The 27176-nt window shown below is 40.8% G+C and overlaps 1 protein-coding gene across 2 annotated transcripts in view; it reads left to right on the forward strand.

Annotated features, from left to right (window-relative positions):
- ASB1 (ankyrin repeat and SOCS box containing 1) overlaps positions 1-27176 on the forward strand; it is a 368215-nt gene that overhangs the window by 239796 nt on the left and 101243 nt on the right. Inside the window, exon 3 of one of the 2 annotated variants that reach the window (XM_044075052.1) lies at positions 25167-25469. The exons of the other annotated variant lie outside the window; for it this stretch is intronic. Within the exon in view, the coding sequence (XP_043930987.1) occupies positions 25167-25469 (303 nt within the window). The remainder of the gene's footprint in view (positions 1-25166; positions 25470-27176) is intronic. 2 annotated transcript variants of the gene reach the window in all.

The following is a 27176-nucleotide window of genomic DNA, read 5'->3' on the forward strand; positions in this document are numbered from 1 at the left end:
TTACTCCGACCTCCAGTCTTTGATCCAGTGATGCCATGGGACCTTAATTTTGTACTAAAGAAGCTCACTTCAACTCCCTTTGAGCCCATAGCTACGTGTAACATTAAATTTTTGTCATGGAAGACCGTATTCTTGGTAGCCATAACTTCAGCTAGGTGGGTCTCTGAACTCCAAGCATTATCGATTAGGCCACCTTATTTGGTGTTTCACAAAGATAGGATTTCCTTAAGAACCATCCCTTCTTTTGTTTCAAAGGTTGCCTCTGTTGTCAATATCAACCAATCCACTGAGTTGCCTATGTTTTTTCCTGAATTCTCCAACAAGCAGAATTTAAGTTTCATCAGCTAGTTCATAGACAATTGCATTTCTATTTATACAGGACAAAAGATTTCTGGAAATCAGATCAAATGTTTGTCTCATTTTCAGACACTAGACTTGGGGTTCCTGTTTCTAAGGTAACCTTGTCTCAATGGATCTCCGATTGAATCTCATTTATTTATGCTTCCAATGGCAAAGAATTACCCTTTAAAGTGAAGGCTCATGCTACACGATCTGTGGTTACCTCAACTGCATTTCAGGCTAGGATGTCTATGGATGATATATGTGCTGCAGCAACATGGGCTTCACCTCATACCTTTATTAGTCACTATAAATTAGATTTGATCTCTAGAAGCAGATCTTCCTTTGGTTCCACGGTGCTCAAGAGTATTTTTCACTGAGCCACCCAAGATCAAGGTGCTAGGGACACTATCCCAGGGGTAAGAATGAAGGCGAGATTGGACTACATAACATCAAGAAGTTATGTACTCACCATGACGTTCGATGTATGTAGTCCGAGATTCTTACTAACCCTCCCTCCTTTCCCCTCCTGGAGGACCTGGGGTACTGTCTCTAGGTGTCAGTAGTCCTTTTTGTTGGGGTTCTTCTTCTTCTCAGTGTGTACATGTGTGAGCTTGCAGCAAACAAGATCTGGCCAATAGACCTGTTGCATTATGGGATACCTCTTAGCCACGAGCCAATTAAAGACGTTGAGCTCGAGTAGGGCCGAGTCGGAGCCAAGGATTAGCTCTGAACCCACGGGTAAGAATGTAAGGCGAGATGGACTACATACATCGAACGTTATGGTGAGTACATAACTTCTTGTTCATGTCCAAGTTGCTTCATATCTGCTACAGGGTTTAGAGATTCAACCACATCGCATCACATAACAGTTGGGACTAGATTTATCAACAGGGGCAGTCTGCAGTGCACAACTCATATTGGGAACTTCTGGATTCATCATAGGAACAGGAATGTCCTCTGGAATGGGAACACCGGACAACTCACTCTTTCACAGGCTATTTTCTGTGGTATAAGCTCAGACACCAGTCTCAAATGTTTCCAATTCCACCTAAAAGTTGCTCCTTCTGATTCCATAATGTATGATCTCGGCTGTGGCCAAATATTCTTCATGACACCAAACCAATCATAAGCTTTGGATGTCTGCATTCTTAACCACTTCTCCCTCTCGTAATGGATGTAGTGGTCTACTGGTCTTATTGTAGTAGGACTTCTGGAATAGGTATTTCCTCAATAGATTGGCTTTCACTGATCTGTTGTTCTTGACACATGGAACCAACAATTGACTACTGAGTGGTAATGTGGTTCTGGTTTGCCTCAACAGAAGTCTCTGAGCAGGTGAACCAAGATGTTTATCATGAGGAACATTCTGAGATTTAAGAGATTCAAGAAAACATCACTGTTATCTCATTTAGACTTCTCAAGTAACTGTTTTGCACTTTGGACTGCATGTTCTACCAAATCATTTGACTGCAGGTACTCTGGACTACTAGTGACATGAGTAAAGTCCCATTCTTCAGCAAATCTTTTGAACTGTTGGTTTGTCAACTGTGTGCCATTGTCAGAAATAACTTTATGTGGACTATCATGTACTGCAAAATGATGTTTCATCTTAGTAATAACAGTGCTAGATGCCAGGCTAGGAAGTAAGTCAATCTCGAACCAACTGGAGTAAGAGTTTACTAATACCAAATAATGTTGACCATTCCACTCGAAATATCAATGGCTACTGTCGAACAAGGTAGTTCTGGAATCTGGTTAAACTGAAGTGGTTCTTTCTGTTGATGAGGCTTAGTACTATTACATACTGAACAAAATAAAAGTACTATCTCTCTTGTCCTTCTTTTGGTAGATTCTGTTTCTGGGTGACCATGATGTAGAACAGTAATGTACTCGGGCTGCAAGGATTTTGGAACAATAACCTTTCATTATGATACCTTTGTCAGACAAAATCTCATCTCTATATGGAAAATAAGGTTGCAGTTCTTGAGGTAAACTAGATTGCTTTGATGGCCATCCTTGATTAAGTGGATGAGCCTTTGTAAAACTGGATCTGTGGCTGTGTGATCTCTCAGCTCATCAAGACATATAGAAGAAACATTTCTTACTTCCATGACTTCAAAATCATCAAGCACTTGAGAACCTTGATTGTCACTATGTTCAGTGGTATTTCTGGATGATCTGGATAACGTATCAGCAAGATAAAGACATTTGCCTTTCTTACAGGCAAGATTGAAATTGTAGTTTTGTATCATACATTGCAGTCTGGCTGGAGCTGAATGCGTTGGTTTTGTCAAGATAGTAACTAGTGGTTAGTAAGTTGTTTCGATCTGGATAGGTCTACCATAAACATAATCATGGCACTTCGAACATGCAAACACAATTGCCAAAAGCTTTTTCTCAATTTTGGCAAACTGCTGTTCAGTTTGTGTAAGAGTTCTCAATGCATAGGCAACAGGTTGATCCACTTGTAGAATAACTGCACCAAGTCCAAATTTTGAAGCATCACAGGAAAGTGTGACTGGTTTGTGAACATCATAGTATCTGAGCGTCAGCGGACTGGCAATTCCCTGTTCCAAGACATCAAATGCTCTTTGTTGTTGTTCTAACCAATACCAGGATACATCTTTATGTGTCAGCTCCTGAATGGTGCTGAAAGTTGGCTCAAGTCTGGAATGAACTTGCCTTGGTAGTTGATCATGCCAAGAAAACGTTGCAGGTCTTGAACATTGTCTGGAGCTGGCATCTCAAGAATGGCTGTTTGCTTTGAAGGATCTGGTCATAGGCCTCTACTAGTAAATAAATGACCAACATAAGGAGATTCTTGTAGCCTGAATTTGCATTTCTGTGCATTGAACTTAGGATTCACTTGATGTGCCCTTTCTAGAACTTTTCTGAGGTTTCTGTCATGTTCTGCTTCATCACGACCTCCTACTAGTATGTCATCTACTACAGTAACACAAGGATACCCAAAAAAAATTGCCCCATTACATGCTGAAAGACTTCATTTGCAGAATTTATCCCAAATGGCATTCTCAAAAATCTGCACCTGCCAAATGGAGTACTGAAAGTAGTGAGCATTAAGGATTTTTTGTCAAGACGAATTTGCCAAAATGAGCTCTCTGCAGTTAACACAGAAAAAGTAGTGGCATTTGACATCAAGACTGTGACTTCTTCGACTGTGCGCATTGGGTAATGAGGTCTTTTTTGAGTTTTGTTCAAATCTCGTGGATTGATACATATCCTGATGTCTTCTGAGCTTTTCTTATGAGCGACCACCAAGTAAGTTACCCATTCAGCTGGAGTTTCCACTGGACAAATAACATCTTCTCACACCATTTTATCTAACTCGACCTTGACTCTGTCTTGCATGGCTATTGGAACTTTACGTGCTGGTCTGATAACTGGACTGTCCTCTGGATCTAACTTCATGGAGTTTGCAACTGGAAGTTTACTTAGTTTGTCTTGGAAAAGATCTGCATAGGTACCAAAATATGCTGGGCATAATTAAAGTAGTGGTCTTTTAAGCTACCATGATGGACTTCCTTGTTAAATGAAAATGGTCCCATTTTCAAAGAGTCTTTGAGCCTTAATAATAATTGAATGTGCCTCTTGACCACATAAAATAACAAGTTGTAGCTTCTTCTACTCTTCTTCAAGTAACATGAAAGCAGTACTGAGCGTTAGGTTTGAATTTCTTCACCTCCATAAGCAACAAGTTTCACACACCTTGCCAAATCAATCCTTTCACCTTTACATACTCTAGCAAATGTTTCTGCAGATGTAACATTGCACTTGGAACCTGTATCATCTTTGAGCTCTTTGGGATTGCCATTTATCTGAACAGTACAAAATACTTCATTCTTTGCCCTTAAATCTACTGCACTGACCATTTCATGAAGCACTGACACAACAACATCAACATAAAGAGTAGGCTTGTCACAGTCCAACTGATCAACTAGTTTCTTAAAATGGTCCCTTTTAATAAAATAATGTGGCACTTTTGATCTACAAAATCTTTTGAAGTGATTCCATACATTTGTGGCATTGTTGAACAAAAGCTAAATACTTTTAGATTCATGATTACTGCTGCAGTTATGACAATTGACAATGAAATTTGGTACATTAGGAGTGATGCAACCATGAATCCTTTTTATTTTGCTGACTGACTTTTATGCTTCACTGAGGCTGTATGAAGTCTGGAATGTGCTAGAAAGTTCTGGGCTCTACCAGTGAGTGCCGCAGGGATTACAGCTGCCATGTGCTTGGGCCTGTTTCTTTTAACCACGTGCTGCATGCTATCAACATGAGCTTTATCACTGTACCTTCTAGAGCTGCTCTCATTTATAAGAATATTTTTTTTGCTTTTCTGTGAGGTCGTGTATCTGGCACATCTCAGTGGCCTTATTCAAAGCTAAATCACTGTCACAAAGCAAAATCTTCCTCACAGCATCATCTTTTATACCACACACATGTCTGTCTTTTATTAACTAATCCCTTAAGTCACCAAATCTGCACGTTTTAGCCTTATTTCTCAGGTCAGTTATGTATGCTGCAAAAGTTTCACCAGGCTTTTGATCCCTTGTGTAAAATAAGTGCCTTTCCATTGCAACATTTCTCTGGGAGTTACACATTTCTCAAAATTTATGTTTTAAGCACTCTGGGTCCTCCCTTGACTCAGTCTGTACAACAATATGATGGTTTCCCCCCCTCTCCAGCATAAATAGCAGGTGCATAGACAAATGAGCATTCTCTTTCTATAGCTTCTGACCCAGCTAAATTAAACAGAATAAATGCCTTTGTACTGTCATCATTTTCAGAAAATGCAGCATGTATGAAAATGCCGTATTCTTGCTCAAATACTTTCCAATTCTCAGCAATAGTACTGTCAAATACAAGTGTATGGGTCTTCAAAATCTGTCTGCCATACCCACAATGTATACACAAACACTCTGAAAATATGGCCCTTATAATTGTGTGAAAAAACTGTTCTTTGAGCTTGTAACAACTTCCAAATACACAATAAACTCTTTGAAATACTTTACTTTGTGAAATATGCTCTGTTAATGGGTGTACTCTGCGAAATATGCCATGTAATGGCTGTACATTTGTGAAATTGCTTTACTGTAGCACTGCACAAACATGCGAGCACTTTTTACACTTCTGAAAACTCTGATATCTTTGCTTAATACAAAAAATACATATGCTTGGGGAAAAATGCAGTTGTTTCCCTTATTTTATTAGTTTTATGCAATTCAGACATTATTTCAAACATTTTCCATAGTAATTTGAATATTTTTATCAATATCGTACATATTTGTTTACGCAAAAATTATTTAGAACATTCTGTATGCCTCGTTTCATGTTATGCGGACAAGAAATAGTGCGGAGCAAGTTTTATACCTGAAATTTGTTTCTGACCTGTTTTACGAAGTATGCACAGTTTTGGGATGGTCTACTGCTGTATATTCACCAACATCTGGATAAGTGCCTTAAATTGTTTTGCCAAGCCGTTTTAAGCTTCATGCCCCTTTAGTATGCCGGTTCCGACTTCAGACCCTTTTAGATATGTCATTTCTGTCACCATGTCCTTTAGACATGCCCCTTCTGACACCATGTGTTTTGTTCATCTCTATTACAAATAATAAGAAGGCTTGGGGTTCTGTTCAGATGCTTTAATATATACAAACACATCAGGATGGATAGAAGCATCTCTAAATATGAACAAACTAAGTAACAAACATAGCTTAAATACATACGGGTTCACATCTCAACAGCTAACTACAAAGTGTCAGTCAGGCTTGCACATGCTCAGCCCTTGGATAGCATCTTAAAGGTATATAGGTTCATATGTGTGTACTAAGCTAATGGTTCTGGAGCCTTTACAAGCCTAGCCCATAGGATTACCCTGACATCGTGCCACCCAACCTTAGTTCTCAGTGTCTCTGTCGAGTAGAGCCACTGGAGTTATCCCTTGGGTGAATTTTCTATTTCCCATCCACTCATAAAGATTTTTCTTGAAGAGGACCAGTGAGGTGCTCTGTTTGACATATATGGGAAGTCTGTTCCATAGTATGGGCAGTCTCTGGGTTATGAACTTGCCCCTCCAGCTTGTTCTGTTGATTGTGGTAATGAGGTTGTGGTCTCTGGAGCATGTGGTGTAGAGGGATTGGGATTTCTTTAGATGTAGCATTTCTAACAGAGCTGGGTCAGACATGGCTTTGTAAGTCAAGCAGAGATCGCCTCTAAGTAGGCGATATGAAACAGAGAATAGTTTAAGTTTTTTGAGTCTGTCCATATAGAACAAGTGTTTCAGGCCTAGGATCCTCTTTGTGAAGTACTTTTGCGGCCTCTCCAGTTGTTGCAGGTGTCTAGTGAGGTACATGCCAAATGGGGCATTGTACTCGATGATTGGCCTAATGAGGGAAGAGTAGAAGCATGGATGCAAAACATTTAGTAATGAGATATGCCACATAGAAGGACTTTCTGACCACAGTGGCAATGTAGTGGTCAAAAGAGGTTGCTGTCAACCTGTGTTCCCAGATCTCTTATAACACCTTCTGTGTTCAGTGGACTAAAATCGATGTGGTAATTCATGGGAACCAGGTTTTTCCCAAAGGGGATGACGACATATATTTTCTGGCATTGAGCTTAAGGCCATGGTTCTGACACCAGTCGTTGGTCTCAGTGAGGCCTTTCTGTAGGATGTCAACATCACTTGGGGAGTTAATAGCTCCCAACTCGCAATCATCTGCAAACTTTGTCAGCCAGAGTCCCTTTGTGTTGGCCTGGACTTCAGAGAAGTAGATACCAAACAGGAGAGGACCCAGGACCCAACCCTGTGGGACTCCACTCATGACTGGTTGGCAGTCTGAGTCGACTACTTTCATACTGTGGGTTCTATCTGTGAGCCAGTTTGCAATCCACCTAGTGATATAGGGGTTGATGCCTACCTTAGTGAGTTTTTCTATCATTCCTGAGTGGGGAATAGTATCAAAGGCCTTGGCCAGATCAAGGTATGCTGTATGAACCACCTTGCCTTCATCCACAGCTCTGGTGACTGACTCAGAGAAGTTGACCAGGTTGAGCAGACATGATCTACCTTTCACAAAACCAAACTGTGTGGGATCCAGAGTTTGGAAATTCCCTGTATCCTTGTTTATTAGGTCCATGATGACTCATTCCATAGCTTTGCATATCAGACTTGTCAGGCTAATGGGGCGATAGTTCCCAGGGTCTGTAGTCACTCCTCCTTTGTGGAGAGGGATGACTGCAGCAGTGTGCCATTCAGTAGGGACAAAGCCTGAGGTGAGGCTGTGATTGGACAGGGCACACAGATGAGGTGCCGGTTCACTCTGTAGTTCATGTAGAACACAGCCAGGGATATTGTCAAGTCCCATAGAAGCTGGCCAGGGATATTGTCAAGTCCCATAGAAGCTGTATTCTTGGCTGTGGGCAGTGCTGTTTTAACCTGTGCAGCAGTAATACTGGGTGCCTGGCAATCTACTGGTATTGTGATTGGTCCTTTGGTGGGGGAGAGAGATAAAGCTGCACTGACTCTGTCGGCCAGTATATTGGCAACATCTGTTGGCTTGGTATAGGAGGTACCATTGTGCAGTAGCGCAGAGCAAATCTGGGTATTGCCGTGGAGATTTTTACATAACTATAGAAGGCCTTGTGGTTGTCTTTGTTATCTGCTGCAATTCTGTTTTCATAGCTAGCTTTATAGGATTTGATGAGGGATCTCAACTTTTTGTTGAGGCTGATAAGGGAGTTTTTCCAGTCTTGGGAGTTCACCTTATTCCATATCAGTTTCCTCCTTCTGTTGTAGAGTTTGTTTATGGCAGGGGACCACCAGATTGGCTTCCTTTTCTTGACGGAGAGCGTCATGGTTCTGTTGGGTTTGGCGAGATCCATGCATTTGTGTACGTGTTTGTTCACTGCATTGGTGCATGATTCCACAGTCATGCAGCTATTCTCCATTTACATGGGTGCCGTGAAGTTAGCCACCTCTGTTTTTACGGGCCCAAAGTTAACTTTGGAGAAGTTTTTCATGGTGGTTACCTTTGCGGGGGGGGGGGGGGGCTGGGAAGGAAAAAGAAAAGAAAAAGTACTGATGACATCAGGTTAGGGACTGATAACAGAGAGTATAGGCCAAGAGAAAGGGATAGGCAAGTACTAAGTGAAAGACCAGTTTGGTACATTTTTAGATGAATCTAGAACCGAGTCTGCTTTTTAAAAAAGGAATAATTGGTAGGGCATAAAATAGTGCATGATAAGTATAAGAATCAATCAGAGGAGGTTAGAAAAGACTGGGAAGAGAGTCTGGAAAGACAACTTACATAAGAAGAATGGGAGGACTTGTGTATGTCTCTCAAGTATGCAGATTTTTTCCCTGGACGTGTTTTCACATGTATTTCATACCCCTAGCAGCAGACTTCAGAGAAATTTTCCTCAGGTAGATGGCAAATAATGGAGGTGTAATGGGAAAGAGAGAGGTAACTGGGAACATGTTTTTTGGGAATGTAATGAGTTGGCAGATTTAAAAAAAAAAATCTATACTGAGTACCTTATCAGAAATGCTGGCATAGCAAATGGTTGTTACTAAGGAAATTATTCTTTTGAGCTGGGATATAGGATCCAGATTGCTTAGCTATATTAAGGCATTACTACGTTTAGTGCTATTAGCTGTTAAGACAGTAATTACTGGAAATGGAGATCAAAATGTAAATAAACTGTAAATGAAGTACTGAATGTTGTAAATGAGATACAATAACTGGAGGAGAGATCTTTAGAAAAGAGAAGGAGTAAATTAAATAGAAATAAATGGATTTTGTAGAAGCAATACATGCAGATTAATGTTCAAAAGGAGGGGTGAGGTTTAAGGGAAGGTAGGAATTGAGCAACATACACAATAATGGAATAAATAACACTTAAAAAGAAAACATATGTAATGTCTAGTGCATGAAAATGAAACACATTACTATGGTTTGTTTTCTTTACTATTAATTTAAATGTGTTTATGCCATTGTTGAAAATGTGATAATTTAATAAAGGCGTTTAAAAAATCTAACTGATAGTGAGATTATTTAAAATAAAGTGCATTTTGTCTAAAACAATAAACAGAAATTTGTTAGTATGTTTATTTTGTGTTTATTTTGTTGCTGATAGATTGTGACATCTAGAGCCTGTATTTGATCAAGCTAAATGACTTTTTGAGGGAAATCACAACGGTATCAATACGTCTGACTTACATTTTGCAATGCAGTGAATTTTCTGTGAGTCCAGCACTATAAACTATAATTTTCTGATTTCTGGAGAGTGGAAGTTCAAGATGCTTTCATTTGTTGCATGTTGCACATTTTTTATTACACTGTAAACTGATATTTCAGACTGGAAACTTGTTTGCTGATTTTGTTTGTTTTTTTATTTATTCATTTAATTTTGCTTAAAGTGTTAGAATACTTATCAGATTTGACCATTTACAAGCTCAGCCAAAGTTATATACATAGTAACAACAGTAAAGTAAAATGAAGTGTATAATTACACTGTACAGTGCAGTGACATAACATACTAGTAAAACATATTATATATAGACATACACATATTTTCAAAAGGGTTGTAAAAAAGTAGGATCAGGAGGATACAGTGCATAACACAGGTGTTATGCATATAGGTGATGTAAATGTGATCTGGCCAAAAGAATGGGCATAGCATATATAAGAATGGAGGGAAATTTTAGCACTGAAGAGAGTCAAACATGTATAACAGAGATGAAATAGAAGAGCAAATAACAGGAAAAGTGGATATTAAATATGTAGTAGGGTATGGATAGGGCAGACAGGGAAGCAGTGGGTTTGAGTTTATATGTTAGAGGGTTAGGAGGTTAGCAGCCAAGGTTTTCTGGGATGAATTTAATAATGCAACCATGGCATTTAGATGACATGACAAGTGCATTTGCATTGTTTAGTTAGGTAGTGTTTTAAATGTGGTCTGATCGGTTTGTAGACTCTGATTTCAGTAAGATCAGGTGGTAGTGATCATCACAGTTTAGTGGCAAGGGCAGAGAAACTGTGGTTTGTGGAATGAAGTTTAGTGGATGTAGTTATGAGCTTATGACTATTAGTGGAACTGCTTCTTAAGTTGGATTGCGAGTTTGATGTGATTAGTCTCTTAGTTAGGGAGATGGTGTGTCTTGGAATAGGAGTTTGAAAAGAAGGAAGCCAAAAACAAAGCTGGCTTTACCTTGAATGGGATAGCCAGCTTGCCTATTCCAAGGTGTTGCAGTGATGTTCATGCTGAAAGAAGTTGTTGATGAAATGACAGACTTTATTAGAAATAGATCGTAAGGTGGTAGTATTTTTTCTAACAGTGTGGAATAGTAGTAGGCATATTCTAGTTGTGCAAGCAGGACACATTTGATTAAGGCATTCAGATGTTTCCAAACAAGTTCAATCAGATATGTAACAAACAGAGATTTTTCAGAAGTATAGATCAGTGGTCGTGAAAAAAGTGCTTTGGGAATGTGTGTACAGTCAAAACAAAGAGGAGCCTTTAGGCTGAACTATCTTATTCCAATTATGTAGGTAGTTCACAAAGGTAGTATGCCCTTCACCTGATGAGATCAATTCCTTTGTTGTCAAGAGAGGCAGTTCACATTTATGTATCTACTCAGATGCAGACCCATTCTGTACAACAAATTTTGATGGTATAAGACTTGAGAATTTGGAAGGATCTTGTAGTGGTAGATTCCTAATCTTAATTGTAAATTAATTTCCAGTGCCTTTATAAAAATGTTGTGCCTTTGCCACAGCCTCCCTTTGTCTTTTTTTTTTATTTTTGTCGCAATGTTTCTGTTAATCACTTACACACAAATACAAATAATTCACATCTTTATGAACTCTCAGCCTATATTATTTTAATGAATGTTTATCATATCAGTCTACTGATATCTTTCATACTGACGTTATCAGCAGGATGTTACCAAAACAGGACTGCTTATTCACGTTTTCAAAAGTACTTTTTCTTTTGCCTTTAGCAAAACAGCAAGGAGAAATGCCACCAGAAAAAAAACAAACATTGTAATAAAGTAATTCTTTAAGTATATTCGTAAACATTCCCTTGGTTTCATTCATTTATAAACCCATGGCAGGCTAATTATTATATAATAATTCTGCTTCTCTACTTAGGGATACAAATGTATTCTTTTTTAATATCTTCATTGAATCATATTTAAAGTATGACTTGCGTAGAAATATATTAACAGTAAAAAATAAAATAAACCATAGTAACATTTGCATTATTTTCATGCAGTGCATGTATTTTTAACAATTATCACTCCAACACTACATAAATTGCTCAAGTCATGCCTTCCCTTTAACCTGACTCCTCTGCCTGAATATTACTCTGCATGTATTGTTCCCACACATTTCATTTATTTGTATGTAATTTGCTCCTATCCTTTTCTAAAGATCCCACCTGCAGTTCTTTTATCTTCTGTACCATAGTCAGCACTTCAGTTACAGGTGGTTTAAATTTTGATTTCCATTTTCCAGTAGATGTTTTTTTGACAATAAGGTACATAAGGAAAGCTGGTGGTGGAATGCACACATCCAGAAAATCATCAAAAGAAAGAAAGGGTGCAGGAAAAAGTGTGATATAGTAAAGACAGACAGGGCTAGGAAGGAAAACTGGTTGGCTAAGAAAGAGGCTAAGGGAGGAGTTGCAGTAGTAAAGAAGAAGGCATCAGATGTAGTCTACTAGCTTCTAAGTGACTCAGTAGATGGCACAAAGAAAGGCTGTAAAGGTGCAAGACAAAGATAATGATGATAGTCCGTTATCCTTCATAAGGGATGCCAGCAGCAACCTACTCACTAGTACACAAGACATCAAAGGCAGATGGAAGGAATACATTCAGCAGCTTCTGAATGAAGAAATCCCCACAGAAGCTGCAGTGTCCCAAACACAACTTATGATGAAAGAGGAGAAGCCCACCCTAGAACAAGTAAGAACAACACTAACGAGAATGAAGTTAGGGATGGCGGCAGGCTCAGATGAGGTCACAGCAGATATACTAAAGATGTTGGGTGAGATTGGGGAGAAATGACTCCTAAGGGTACACACAGCAGTATGGAGAGAAAGGCGTATCACAGATGACTGGAGAATAAGCATACTAGTGCCAGTGTTCAAGAGCAAAGTGACATTCACAACTGTGGGCAGTATAGCAGTATCAGACTCCGGTCACACTGTCCACACATGTCCTATACAGGGTGATTGATAAATACACAGAGTAGCAGAAAGTAATCTGGGAACTGAGCAGTTTGGATTCAGATCATGAAGCAGTACAGCTACCCCAATGTTTGCAGTGAGACAGAGAGTTGAAAAGAATCTAGAGATGAGGAAAGAGTCCAACTAGGCATTTATAGACTAGGAGAAAACATATGACAAGGTTCCAAGAAAGCTGATTTGGGTAGTCCTGCGGTTCAGAGTCCCAGAAACATTGGTAGAATTAGTGCAGGCTAATCTAAAACCCAGTGACTCAAGTGTGAACAGTGTTCAGTATCACATTGGGTTCCCAATAGGAATGGGTGTGCATGAGTGTTCATCTCTGAGCCTATTGCTATTCATACTGGTAATGGGACTACATTAACAAACATGTTGGAGGGGACAGATCAGCAAAGTTGATGTATGCAGACTATATGGCATTGCATGCAAACTCTGATCAAGAACTTCAGCAAATGAAAGGAAAATGGAACTTAAAACTTTAGCCACATGGGATGAACAGATAAGACAGCTGTAAATGGCAGCAAATGAGAATCAGAAGAAGCTTAGAATTGAAATATAAGGGAAAGTAGTGGAACAGGTTAACAGATTCAAGTATCTGGAAGGGTTGGCTGAGGAGAAGGTAAGTCTGAATAAGAAGGTCAAAGTTAAAATCAGAGGGGATGAAGCCAACTGGCACAGAGTATCAGGGGTACTGCATGACAAAAGAATGCCAAAAAGTCTGAAAGATAAGTTGTACAAAACAGTGTTGTGACCAGTACTACTGTATGGTACATAAATTTGGTCAGTAAAGGCAAAGCAGTTGAGGAGGCTAGAGGTGATGGAGATGAAGTGCCTAAGATGGGGGTGGTAAGCTGCACACTGTCGGACAGCTGAAGAAATGAGAACATCAAAGCTAAAGCTAATGTAGCTCCAATTGGAGACAAGGTCAAGGAGAACAGATTACTGTGGTTTGGGCACATGTGCAGAAAAGCACAAGACAATCTGGTGAAGAAGATTTGGGACAAATAGGAAGAAAGCAAGAGGAAAGGAGGGCATCCAGCAAAGAGGTGGATGGATTATGAGAGAAAACCTAAGACAAACAGGAGTGTCCAAGAAGGTAGAATAGTGGCATTGAATTAAGAGAGATGGCAACAGCTGACATGACACCTGAGCCCCATGGAGAAAATAGGGAAAAAGAGGGTTGATGACACACTTTTTTGGCAACCAATAGCATTAAACTTTGTAAGGGCTTCCTATATCTAGACAATGCACATCCACCAATATCTCTGACAAAGGATGAAGTTTTAAAATTTGCTGATGTACAAATGTATTCTTTATCTTTGGCACGTGATGCTTCACTGTATGCAGCACAGTGTGACCATGAAGTTTTACTGTATGCAGTACAGGATCGACAGTGACCTTGACGTCTTACTGTTTTGAGTACTAAATTGTCAGTAACATCAGAGTATTACTATATTCAGTTCTGGATGGCCAGTAACACCGAACTCTCACTGTATTTAGTCCTGGATTGAAAGTGGCATTGAAGTCTTACTGTATTCAGTCCTGGACTGACACTGTTGTTGAAGTCTTACTGTGTTCCATACTGAATTGAAAGTAACTTTGAAGTTTTACTGTTTTCAGTACTGAACTGACAGTAACATTGAAGTATTTCTGTATTAAATACCGATTGTCAGTAACAATGAAGACTTACTGAATGCAGCACAGGACTGACAATGACCCTGCTGATATGAACGTTTTCTGATCTGATGTTGTCCATTTCATTATGCATCATGAATGAGTCTTCAGATCCATGCCAGCCCATTTCTCAGACATATGATCTGAGCCTCAAACTCCTCCCTCCCTAACAAACCCTCAGATCTTGTTTGGCGCTTGCGAGCCTCTTCAATGTTGTAATATTTTCCTTATATCTTGGATTTTCTAAATTTTTCTTTTGATAATTTCGTAAGTTAGTCTTCCTTCTTCTTTACCTCCCCTCCTACTTCGCTATCCTAGTGAATGATGGCATTAGCTCTTCCCCCCATGTTTTGTAGTTTTGCTTTCCCTTTCTTTCTTTAAATTCTTTTTTTCTTCTAACTTAGAAAAACAAACAAAAAAAATTTCCCACTATCCTTTAGTTTAGTGTACTGATTATTGGTAGCATGTGACTGGTTAGCTGTGTGTGTGTGTGTGTGTGTGTGTGTGTGTGTGTGTGTGTGTGTGTGTGTGTGTGTGTGTGTGTGTACGCGCATGCGTGCATGTGTGTGTGTGTGTGTGTGTGTGTGTGTGTGTGTGTGCATGTACATGTGTGTGTGTGTGTGTGTGTGTGTGTGTGTGTGTGTGTGTGTGTGTGTGTGTGTGTGTGTGTGCACATTCTGTGAGTGCCTGGAGGTATTTCAGACAAGCCTGAAAAACCTACTGGGTTTAAGAGGTGTGCCTGTCATGGGCATAAGATTCCCCAATCTAATGCCCTCAAGATGTGCGTTTACTGCTTGGGCCCAGGGCACTTGGATATGCCTTGTGATATTTGCTCGGCTTTCAGTCAGTGGGCCCTGGCAGATAGGAGGAACAAGCTCATCTTTAGAGGGCTTCTTCTCTCCTCTGGAGTCCAGGCTCCCATCCAGAAGAAGTGACCCTCCTCTGCTTCCCCAGGGATGTCAGCTTCCACCTCTGAAAAGAGGAGAAAACTTTTAGATCTGTCTTCTTCAGATCCTTCAGCTCCATGCTTATCTCTGCATCCGACAAGCCCTTCATGTCCAAGGGAGTTGGCACCAACCCAGCCTCCCACCCTGCTGGATCCAATGACCTTGAGTCCGAGCAGCCTTTCGGGACTGTTGGAGGTCATTAGGGTCCTTAGTTCATCTTCTCCAGAGCAGACTCTGAAGCACTCCTGCCTGGAGCATAAATCTCAGAACCTTACTCCGCATCAACGCAAGTCGCCTTCACCAGCTTGTACCACCCAGCTGAGTGCTTCACCTCTGCAGTCTACACATTCCTCTTTGTCATCTAAGTCCACTTGGTTCTCACATTTGGAGACTGATCAGATGATGAGGAAATTCTTCAAAGTCCAGATCTAGCTGGGGTTTTTGCCTTCTCTGACCCATTCTGGATCTGTGAGAGGTCTGACCCCCAGTACCTCAACCTCCTCCTCCAATCCCTTTGGTTTCGGAGTCACAGGGCCTGGTGATTTCGAGTGGATCAGAGTTGCATCATGGGATGTTCCTTTCCCTGGCTCTGAAAGAGTCCCAGACCAGCTCGGCTCTGATTTTGTCAGAGCAGAGCAGGTCCTGGATCCGAGGGATTGATGCCACATCCATGGAGTTGGTGTCTGCTCCAACCTTGTCCTTCTTGGAGCTGTCTCTTCCCTTGGGGGCCTCAGCCTTTGATAGCTTGGGGCTGCTGCCTTCTGGCTTTGTTGGATCCGGGATGGCGTTGTCTCTTTCTCCCTTGGGGACTTTGGTGTCCCGGGTGGGGGGACAGGCTCCTCTGGCATTCTTGGCATTCCAGGTGGCAGAGAGGGCTTTCTTGACTCTTTGAGAGAGATGGTCCCTCCTCCACCAGGCCCTTCCCAATCCTCCATGGGTCGAGACATTGTTCCTGTCTGTCCAGTCCATGGTCAGCACCTCCCAGAGATCCTCCAGCTAACCCCTCAGTAAGGGGTTTCCCTGTCTTCTGAGTCCTCCCTTGAGTACCCCATGGAGGATGTTCCCAGAAAGTGCTGGTGCAAGAGGAAGCACATTGACTCCCCTATATAGTCTTTAACAGAACACACCAGCTTCGTAGATGAAGGGTCCCCTGATCTCCACCTGATGATATCTCCTTTGGAGATATCTTAGAAATCCTGAAACAAAAGGATGGATGGACTTTCCAACCCCCTTCCTAGGAGGAGTCAGTGTTCCTGGAGACATTTGGGATGGGACTATCTACATCCTAGGTGACCCCACTGGTGGATGAACTTATTGACCTCATCGCCCACTGGGCTTGGAAGGAGCCTGACACCATGGAACCTATCCCGGAGTGTGCAGATAAGTACTTTAGTCTCCCCAAGGATCATCCCTTCTGGAGCAAAGGTGTCCCGGTTGATGCCACTGTGGTGCCAGCAGCCACCAATAAAGATCTCACTGAACAGAGCTCTACTGTCCATCCCCTGAACAAAGAGTCGTGGGCCTTGGACAGACATGGGAAGTGAGTGTATGCCTCTGCTACCTTTTTTCTGAGGTCATTAAATAATCTGGCACATTTCACTCGAGAGACTTGAAGGAACTTTCCACATCTCTGGGGCAGTCGCTGTTGGAGGCAGCTTTCAAAAAGGTTTCACCACAGCTGAATATTATGACTTCTATTGCTAACTTTTCGGTGAGGTTAATCTCCTACATGGTGGAGGGAACCTCTTGAGTGGCTGGTTCAGGCATAGCCCTTAGAAGATATGCGTGGATGAGATTATGCAGGTTTGTGGACCCCTTCAAAGTGTCATTCATTAACACCCTCTTTGTTCAGAGACCATCAGTTAAGGAGACCCTGACCTGGAGCGAACAGGAGGGCAAGGCTCTATCTGCCATGGGAATTAAATTTTCTTCCCCCCACGGACCTTTTGCAGGAGCAATGGAGTGGGAAGAAGATGTGGTTCCACAAAAAACAGGGGGCCTTCCCTGATTCACAGGAAGAATCCTCTTCCAGGGGCAGAGGGAAAGGATTTAATGGTAAATGTCACCTCAGAGGCAGAGGGGATCCTCAGAACCAGGGTTCAGGGAACCCTTCTCTGACAACCCCTTTCAGTGCTCCTGAAGTGCTGCTCGACTGTCCTACTGTGGAGGCAGTCGGGGGCAGACTATCCTTATACCCAGCAGCCTGAACAGACATAATAAATGTCGCTTGCATGTCAAACGTCATATCCATAGGCTACTGTATTCCCTTTTGCCTTCCTCCACCCCCACAGTGGAGCATCTCCCCAATATGTCACCCAGTCAGAGGGAGAGTGCCCTTGTAGAAGTGCAAAAACTTCTAGACAAGAGTCATCCAGTGGGTCTGAACTGAATAATGAGGGTGTGGAACTTACTCACACTTCTTTTTGGTGCTAAAGAAGACCAGGGGCTATCGGGCCATACTGGATCTCAGCAGTTTAAATTTGTTTGTCAAGAAAACATAGTTCCACATTGTTATGCTACAGTCCCTTCTGCCGCTAATGTGCAAGGATGTCTAGATGTGCTCATTGGATCTCCAGAGTACGTACTATCATATCAAAATAGACAGATGCTGCAGGAGATTTGTACACTTCTGGCTGGGGGATGATCATTACCAGTACAGAGCCTTGCCCTTTGGTCTTACCACAGCCCCTTGGGTGTTCACCAAATGCATGGCAGTAGTCACAGTGCATCTCTGTCTGCATGGTTTCAGTTTCCAGGTGTTTTCTTACCTGGATGATTGGCTCCTGGTGGCACCCACAAGGCATCAACTGTCCAGGTGATTCAGATGATGTTGCTCCTATTTCTTCACCTAGAGATCACAGTCATCATGCCGAATCCAAGTTGCCCCGGTTCAGGAAACAGACTTCATGAGGACACAGTTGAACACGATAACGCAAGTTGCAGATCTTCTCTCACAGTGGATATTGTCTATCAGACAACAAGTACAATGCCTTCTGGACAGTCCATCTCCTTCAGCTCTCTCAATTCTCATAGCCTTGGGCTCCATTTTGGCTGCCATACTACTGGTGCTTCTAGCCAGATTCTTCATGAGTGTTTTTCAGTGGACCCTGGCTGTTCAATGGTCCATCCAGTGTCACCTGTTATCAACCCTCATCAAACTTGCACCAATTTGCAGACGTCATCTACTGTGGTGGATGCTCATGGATGACCTTCATTTAGGCAGGCCCTTTGTCCCCCCCCCACTTCAGTGACAGTGTCCACGTACCCTATTGGGGTTGGGTGGCAATTTCAGGGAAGGATGGTCCAAGGCATGTAGTTCCCCATAGATAACAAATTGCACGTAAACATCCTGGAGATGAGAGTGGTCCTCTTCATGTTGAAAGCCTTCAGGACTGCTTCCCTTTGGGGATGATTGCAGTCTTGACGGACAATATGTAAGCAGTATGGTATATCAACTAGCAAGGGGAATCCGATCGTACCCACTCTGCTGAGAGGCTGTGAGAGTTTGGGAATGGGTGAGTGATTCCAACTGCTTTCTTACTGAAGTGCACATCCCAGGGGAGTCCAGTGTCCTGGTGGTCAAATTGAGCACGTCCATCTTGAATCCTCACGAGTGGTCCTTGAACCAGTCAGTTGCGAATGAGATTTTCAGCCACTGGGTCCAAACTTACTGTGATCTTTTTACCTCTCCCCTAAACAACAAATACAGCAGGTACTTCGCTGTGATCCCCTCAAAGGGAGAGTTACCCAGGGGCGTTCTGGTCCATGTTGTATGCATTTCCTCCGATCCCTCTGATACTCAAAAGTACTACAGAAAGCCAGCAGGTTGAAAACCAGACTTATCTGCATTGCCCCCTATTGGCCTCATCAGATATGATTCTCCTTTCTGCAGTCTCACAGCAAATATATTCCATGGATATTGGATCCCAGACAGGATCTCATTTTACACTCAATGGAACATCAGATTCCCAATCTCTGGTTCCTCAGACTAACTGCTTGGTTTCTCCACTTCCATTAATTCTGGTAAAGTCCAGGCTTCCCTTTCCTGCCAGTGACATTATTCTTGCCTCTCAAAAGCCATCCACCAAGAAGGTATATTGTAGCAAGTGGAAAATGTTTTCTTACTGGGCATCACAGAGGAATATAGATCCCTTTTCTGCCTCATTCTCTGATATCCTCATGTTTTTGAATTCTCTTTTTCATGAGGGAGTGAGTTTCTCCAAAATTAAGGTACAACTTGTGGCTATCACTAATGTTCATGTCTGGAAAGGAGTCGGTTCCTCCTCTACCCTTTCTTCTTCCAAACTTTATTGGGCTTTCTTAAAAGGAGTTTTTCACCTGAGACCTCCGATCAAGTATCCTTCTCTACCTTGGGATCTTACTTTAGTTTTACAGGGTCTCACCCAAAAACCCTTCCAACCTGCTAGTTCTTGCGAGGTGAAGTACTTGTCTTGGAAGATGGCCTTCCTTGTGGCTATCACGTCAGCCAAGAGAGTTTCGGAACTGTAGGCTTTGTCTTCCAAACCTCCATAGATCATCTTCTTTAAGGATAGAGTTTCTGTCAGAACAAATTCTTCCTTCATCCCTAAGGTTGCTTCTGGGATTAACATGAATCAGACCATTCATTTACCTCTGTTCTTCCCTAATTATTCTAACAAAGGTGAATATCTCTTACATTCTTTGGACATTCACAGACAGTTAAATTTCTACTTGCATAGGACTAGGCCTCATAGAAAGTCAAATCAACTGTTCATTGCCTTTTCGCCTAACAGATTGTGCAAGCAGTCTCTAAGGTTACATTGGCATAGTGGATTATAGAATGTATCTCTACAGTTTACTTCCAACAAGAAAAACAACTTCCCCATTCAGTTAGTCCACTCAACTACAACTATGTCAACCTCTTCAGCCTTCTCTACTAGGACTCCAGTTGATGAGATGTGTGCTGGAATTGCATGGTCCACAGCTCACACCTGTATGTCTCATTACAGGTTAGACATTTATTTCCAGGAATAGAGCATCCTTTGGTTCTGAGGAGCACAGGCTTATTCTTCCTTGAGGTCGTCCCAGGGTTTGTGTAGCTGGAGACTCTGACCCATTTGTGATGCATAATGAAATGGACAACATCAGATTAGAAGTTATGTACTTACCATAACTTGGTATCTGTGTTGTCCAATTTCATTATGCATCACTTCCTGCCCTCTTTCCCCATTCCTTGTGCAGCTGAGAGTAACCTAGATGACCAAGGAACCCACTGGTTTCTAGTTTGGACTCCAGTGGGACTTTTATTTCTGTTTCTTTCTTGTCTTGGGAATGTCCACCTTATGATTAGGGCAGCAAACTCGATCTGAAGTTTTGTTAAGGAGTGAGGCATTATGGGAGAGAGAGGAGTTTTGGGCTCAGACCGTACATCTGAGAAATGGCTGGCTTGGATCAGAGGACAGATCCAAAGACCCAGTTGTGATGCATAATGAAACTGGACAACACAGATACCAAGTTATGGTAAGTACATAACTTCTGTTTTGCATTACTTAAGCGCAGGGATCATAGGTGTGGCCATTTTACCTCTGACCATATTCTAATACTTTTATACCTTTGTAACTTTGTCTCCATCTCATGCCCAAGTACATTGGCATTACCTTAGCAGTGTAAAAACTAAAGCTAGTGTTATTTTGCAGTTGATGTTTACCTTTAACTTCAAAACTTGTTTTGCATCAGCTGAAAACCCTGACTGTTGCCATATCAGCCTTTCTACCATCTTGATCTACCAGTTTCACCTTCTTAATTGGGTACCAGGTTAGTTTAACCTTCCATGCTTACTGTTTGCTGATCAGAGGTAGCCCTCAATTTTAACATGCATTCAAGTCCAGTAAATAAATCTTCTCTTATTGTTTTCCAGGCAGGCATGCAAGTATTACTAAGTCTATAACAATACCTTTGATTCTTTCTGGGTACATTTTATTTTATTTTATTTTATTTATTTATATCCAGAAATAATATACAGTGCAACTCCAATATCTAACTCAATTTAAAATTTCAGCTCAAACACTTCTGAAATGACTCAAAATCACATTCTAATAATTATCAGTCTTACACTTGTTGTGTCTTTCGGCTTTTCCCAGTTAGGGGTCGCCACAGCGGAACTCCGGTCCGCTAATGATTGGTAGTTGATTTTTAGGTGTGAGCTACCAGCCCTGATGCACAACCTTCAATGAAGGTACACCCATTCACGCATGTCTCCACGCAGAAGTCGCTCTAGCTGAGAATCGAACCAGACAGCGTCTTACTGTGAGGCAACAACACTACCGCAGCACCACCACCGCGGACACAATTATCAGTATTACACTATAGTTCCAAAAACATCAGATTGTAGTGATCAGATTCTGCTATCCGTCTTTGGCCTGTTTAAACCAGAATCATTGTCAACATTTATACTTACAGCTTATGCTGTGTTTTTCCCCCTGCTTGGTGTACATTTACCAACTTCCATTTAAGCCTTCTGAATACGATCTTTTATGTCACCTAGTCACATTGCAGACCTCCTGTTCAGCAATAAGCAAGCTCATATAACATTCCTCTACACTGAAATTATAGTTGCTTTTTGGAAAGCCTTCACGATAATTGTATTTACTGTTCATTCAACTATAGTATAAACTTATTTGGCTGCTTGTTCCACAATTATTGCTGTATTTTTTTTTTTGCAATCATATTAGATCTTTTTACAAAGCAGCTTATTCCATATGTGTTTGCAGTACATTCCACATACAAATCTATTTCTCAGTTTATCTGCTAGTCCTCCACCAAACTGACAACCAAAGCAATATAATAATTCTGCTTTTTATTCTAAAATATAATTTATTTGCTTCCTTTTTACAACATAATCTGCTGTTGCAGTTTGCAACACTTTGAGTTCAAATTAATTTGCATAGTTTCTGCAATGTTGAATGTTTTTTAAACTGGTGTAATAAGTCATTCCATACATTTAGGTGCTCATTCTGTTAAACCAGACTGAGACTCTGGTTTTCATCTGGAGTACTATTACCTGAACAGTGCAGTTTTTACCTAAAGCTACACATTCTTCTATGGCAGCTTCAGAACCACATGCCAGCTTGTCCAGCCACTTCACCAAGCAAGTGACATGTTTATTTTAGATTTCTGGTATTATTGGAATGTACTTTGATTAGTGGGTACCGTGTTGGTGGTGCTGCGGTAGCATTTTTGCCTCATAGTTAGACGTTGCCCGTTCGATTCTCAGTTAGAGCGTCTTCTGTGTGGCGACATGCATGAAGGGGCGTTCCTTCATTGAAGGTTGTGCGTTAGGCCCAGCAAGCCAGCACGTAAAACTCTACTGCTTCGCTGTGGCGACCCCTAACCGGGAAAAGCCGAAAGACACAAACAAACTTTGATTAGTGAGGTACCGGTATTTTTTTTTCTATTTATTTTGCTTCTCTGCAGGTAGGCAGTCATATGACATATTCAGGGCCTAAATAGATAAAAGGGAGCCATTACTGCAAGCAGCTGTTTGCTTATTTGAACTTTGTTGCCTCTTTCACTTGCTTCATTGGGTGAGCAAAGTTGTTTATTTTAATATTTTTTACTAATGGCATATACCTAGAGTAGCAAGATTTCTGATTTTCTTTTCTATGTAGTCTGTTTCTGTGTAGGCAGGCAGTAATAGGAATCTTGGAGGAGCTTAATAGATAAATATGAATCATAACTCCTCAGAAGGAGCAGAAGGAAGAGCAGTTCAACACCATAGAAAAGTAAGTTAATTCAATTAGATAATGTTAGTCTTGTACTTGCTAACTTCTATTTAAAGAAATCTCGGTAGGGTATTACACACTGTAAACAGGAATGGGGACTTATTTATCCTGGGACCTATGCAACCAGTCTTCTTTTTTATATCTTGACCTACCTTTCTTCATAATATATAAAATTCATTCTATATATTAGTGTGATCTTAGTAAGATTTTGTAAAAACAGGGTCTACCACGTGAAAGTACTCATCAAGACATGATAAATTCAGTTCCAGCAATACTACTCTTCTTTTGTTGTCGATTTAATCTTCCCATTCAGACTCCATTTTGTCCCTCCATTTTTGCTCTTTTTCATCTCTACATTTGAACTATACTCTAGGTCTGAAAATTATGTTCTGTGAAAGTGGAGCTATGAAACTTTGTAAAAACAGTACAAATTCAGTTGTATTATTTTAATTAGTTTGGTGGCAGTACAATACACAAACCCTTATATAAGCATTTTTTGTACACAAAACACTTTGCTATTTCATTCTAACATTCACTGCATACAGTCTTGCTTGAACAGTCTGTTAACTTTCTGTTTAGGCCAGCATAAGGTTTCAGTTTCACTCTAGGATTTTCCCCTTTTCAACCTACTAAGCTTAGCGACGTGAGGGACTCGGTATTCCAGCTTAGCATATATTTGATTGTTTGCATACTAACACTGTTGGTGGAGGAATTGTAATTTTTTTCCCTCAAAGCATTTATGGCACGAACCTTGTACTTTGACATAGAGTTTGACATTGTAGTTACTGGAGTTGATAGTTTATTAAAACCTCAAGGCCCTAATGTGATAGTCTGGTATAGAAGCCCAAAAAGTAATGTTGATATTGACCAATAGGTGAATTCCCCAAAACTGTCTTGTCAAATGTGAACCATTAATATACTTTCATATTAGAAGATTTCAAGCACCATAATATTAATTGAGCATTTGGCTTTTTTAAACTCTACATTGAAAATTAATTTCTTGATCTCATTACACTGAATAACTTTGCACAACTGGTCCTTTTCCCTGTTCGTAAGTGTGGCGCAGTGGTATATAAAAATAATTTTGTAGCATGATTTCTTTTTGCATAGAAATCACAGTGCATAACTTATTTTAATAAATAATACTAATGAGAGCTCTTATCCTATGCGCAAACAGTCTCATGCCCTTAAATTGTCACCAATATTTTATTCACTGAATCAGTAATTTCTGTGTTGATCAGCAAGATTATTTGTTTCATCTGCTTCACTTCGATTTTATTCCCCATTTGCTTTTGTCCCTGTCACTTGAACTTGTTACTCCTTTTTGATGGTTATCTTTAGCACACATGGGCTGTGTCATATCAGTAATTTGCTGCGTATTTAACCAGGACAAGGCCTTGTCATTATTTAATAAAATGAGTCTGTGCTGGATCGGCCAAATGGCACACACTACATGGATGCAGATTCACACGTACTCATGCACTGCTCATGTACATTCAGTACAGCTACCTCTTTCACCCTGTTGTGTACTGACATTTGCTGTCACACTAACGTTTTTCTTTCCTTTTCTTTCTTTTTTTTTGGTATACACAAGAGGAAAATGCATTTAGACAAAAGAATCAATAAAGAATGAAACTGTGTATGTTCTGGCCCTTATCCTACAATATATTACTTAATATAGATGTGTTTATATAGAGAAAATAGTCCGGTTTACATTCGATAGATTTATGATGAGGTAGCCCAGTCATTCACATCAGTAGGAATTCATTTTCTTTTGCCTTCAAAGTTATTGATTTCTTACCAGTCTTCAGTTTACATTCTGAGAACTTATACCACAAATTTCACATGCTGTTGTTACTTAATAAGTTATTGTGAATTTGCTAAGAAATTGCACTTAAATGAATCTTAGATTTAGTTTAGTCTAAAAGGAGTGAAACAGAGGTTAAGAGTTTGCTGCTGTAAAGCTGTAATTAAACTTGTTGACTCATCTGTTTAGATTATTGAGACTATATAGTCTCCTGTTTACATTTCAGTAACAGCCAAGAAAGTTATATAGGTTACATTATTTACATATCTTGTATAATAATATTAAGGCCAATACATTTTGAATTAAAAAAAAAAATCCTAAATTACTTCTTCCTTTCATATTTTTCCTGTTTAGACGTATCAATGAAAAGTCAGTCTGGTGCTGTGGGTGGTTACCTTGCACACCATTGCGGATTGCAGCCACTGCAGGGCATGGAGACTGTGTGAATTTCTTGATCCAGAAAGGTGCAGATGTGGATTTGGTAGATGTGAAAGGACAGACAGCCCTCTATGTAGCTGTAGTAAATGGGCACTTGGACTGTGTACATATTCTCCTCGAAGCAGGAGCAGACCCCAGTGGAAGCAGACATCATCGGAGCACACCCGTGTACCACAGCTGTCGAGTTGGGAGAGCTGACATCCTCAAAGAACTTATCAAGTAAGTGAAATGTTGTAATACTGTGAGAAGGGGATATGGAGGGTTATTCCTAAACACCTTTTGCAGTAGGTGGCCCTGGTAGTTTTTATCCCTTACATACAAATTTAATTCATAACTGCAGTGGTTGTGCTGCGGTAGCATTGTCGCATCAGTCAGACGTTGTCCTGTTCGATTCTCAGCTAGAGCGTCTTCTGTGTGGAGACATGCATGAATGGGGGTTCCTTTGTTGAAGGTTGTGCTTCAGGGCTGGCAACTCGGCACATAAAAATCTACTGCCAATCATTAGCGGACCGGAGTTCCGCTGTGGCGACCCCTAACCGGGAAAAGCCGAAAGACACAACAACAACAACAACCTCATCTAACAGTCATCATCTGCTTTCTGATGTTTGCATTTCTTCCCAACTGACTTTTTCATTCTTACCAAAAAGAGTATGCAGACTTCTCCCATGAGTAATGTATGTAGTATTGTTCACCTGTCTGCTGTCATATGACCATGAATACAGACTTATATTACATCAGTTTAATTCTCTTATTTTTTTATAGTTTCTACTCTGTAGTAATGTTACTACTGAAAATTTCCTGCTCCAGAGATCTGCAGTGTGTACCCATGTCACATCTTAGAACCTACTACACTTTATAGCCAGTATTCATAGGTAGTTATGCAAATATACTTAGGCTATCTCAGATATTCATCAACGAGTACAGCTGAGCTATGATTCACAGAGGCCATTTATGCCAGTATGTGATGACCTTGAATGTGCTTATGCAAATGTGCAAATAATGAGATGAAAATGAGGGGTGATGTAAATCTTTTGTATACTAATGAAGTATGTTTTCTATCATTTGTGATCATAATCAGATTTTCCAGCTGCTCTCCATTGGTCACAAATGCTCTATATAAAGAGAAGCTTCTCAAAATCTGTCATAGAGTTCAGAATTACAATTGCTGAAAATGTTATCACTTGTTGTGAGCTTTGCCATTTTTTGGTCTGAGTTGCTTGTCCTGGCTTGGCCAAAACCTTTTGCACCCAAGGCCCTCACTGGCCAAGAAGGTGAAAATATAAGCAAAGGATTACTCATCATAACTTTGATAATCAGGAAACTTTTGATAGATTTAAAGTGGACAGGGACATTATAAACATCTTAGTGGGTATGTTTGACTACCATGGAGCACTGAAGGAATGCCTGGATTCCTATCCTTGTGGACACCAAAGTATGTATTGCCGTCACTATACTTGCTACAGTGGCCTTCCAGAGACGGTCTGGGGACATGTTGGTGATCTCACAGGCTTTTGTTGCTAAGATACTGCAGCAGTTCCTGGATGTACTCTTGGCACATGTGGATCAGTACAACTATTTCCTGGTGTTACCTCAGGACCAAGCCAGGACTGCGCTTGCCTTTTATGGGCTGGCACATTTCCCTGAGGTACTCAATGAGATAGATTGCACCCCATGTTGTAATTAAGGCCTCTCGTGGTCCACAGGGGGATTGATACCACAACATGAAGGGCTACTGAAGAATTCTGTGCTGCCTTCTGTTGGTTCCTTCTTGTTATTTACATTTGCATGCAAGCACACCACCATAGTAACTCTTATTATGAACAGCTACTTTTAAATACTGGATTGTACTAAGTACAGTAAGTACACGTAGGCAAACTGCTTCAGTAAACTGCTTTAGTTAGTACGACATTTCTGTTACATTTGACT

This window comes from Protopterus annectens, chromosome 6.part0 (genome assembly GCF_019279795.1).
Source record: "Protopterus annectens isolate FY-2018-M chromosome 6.part0, PAN1.0, whole genome shotgun sequence".
Classification (NCBI taxonomy): Eukaryota; Metazoa; Chordata; order Ceratodontiformes; family Protopteridae; genus Protopterus; species Protopterus annectens.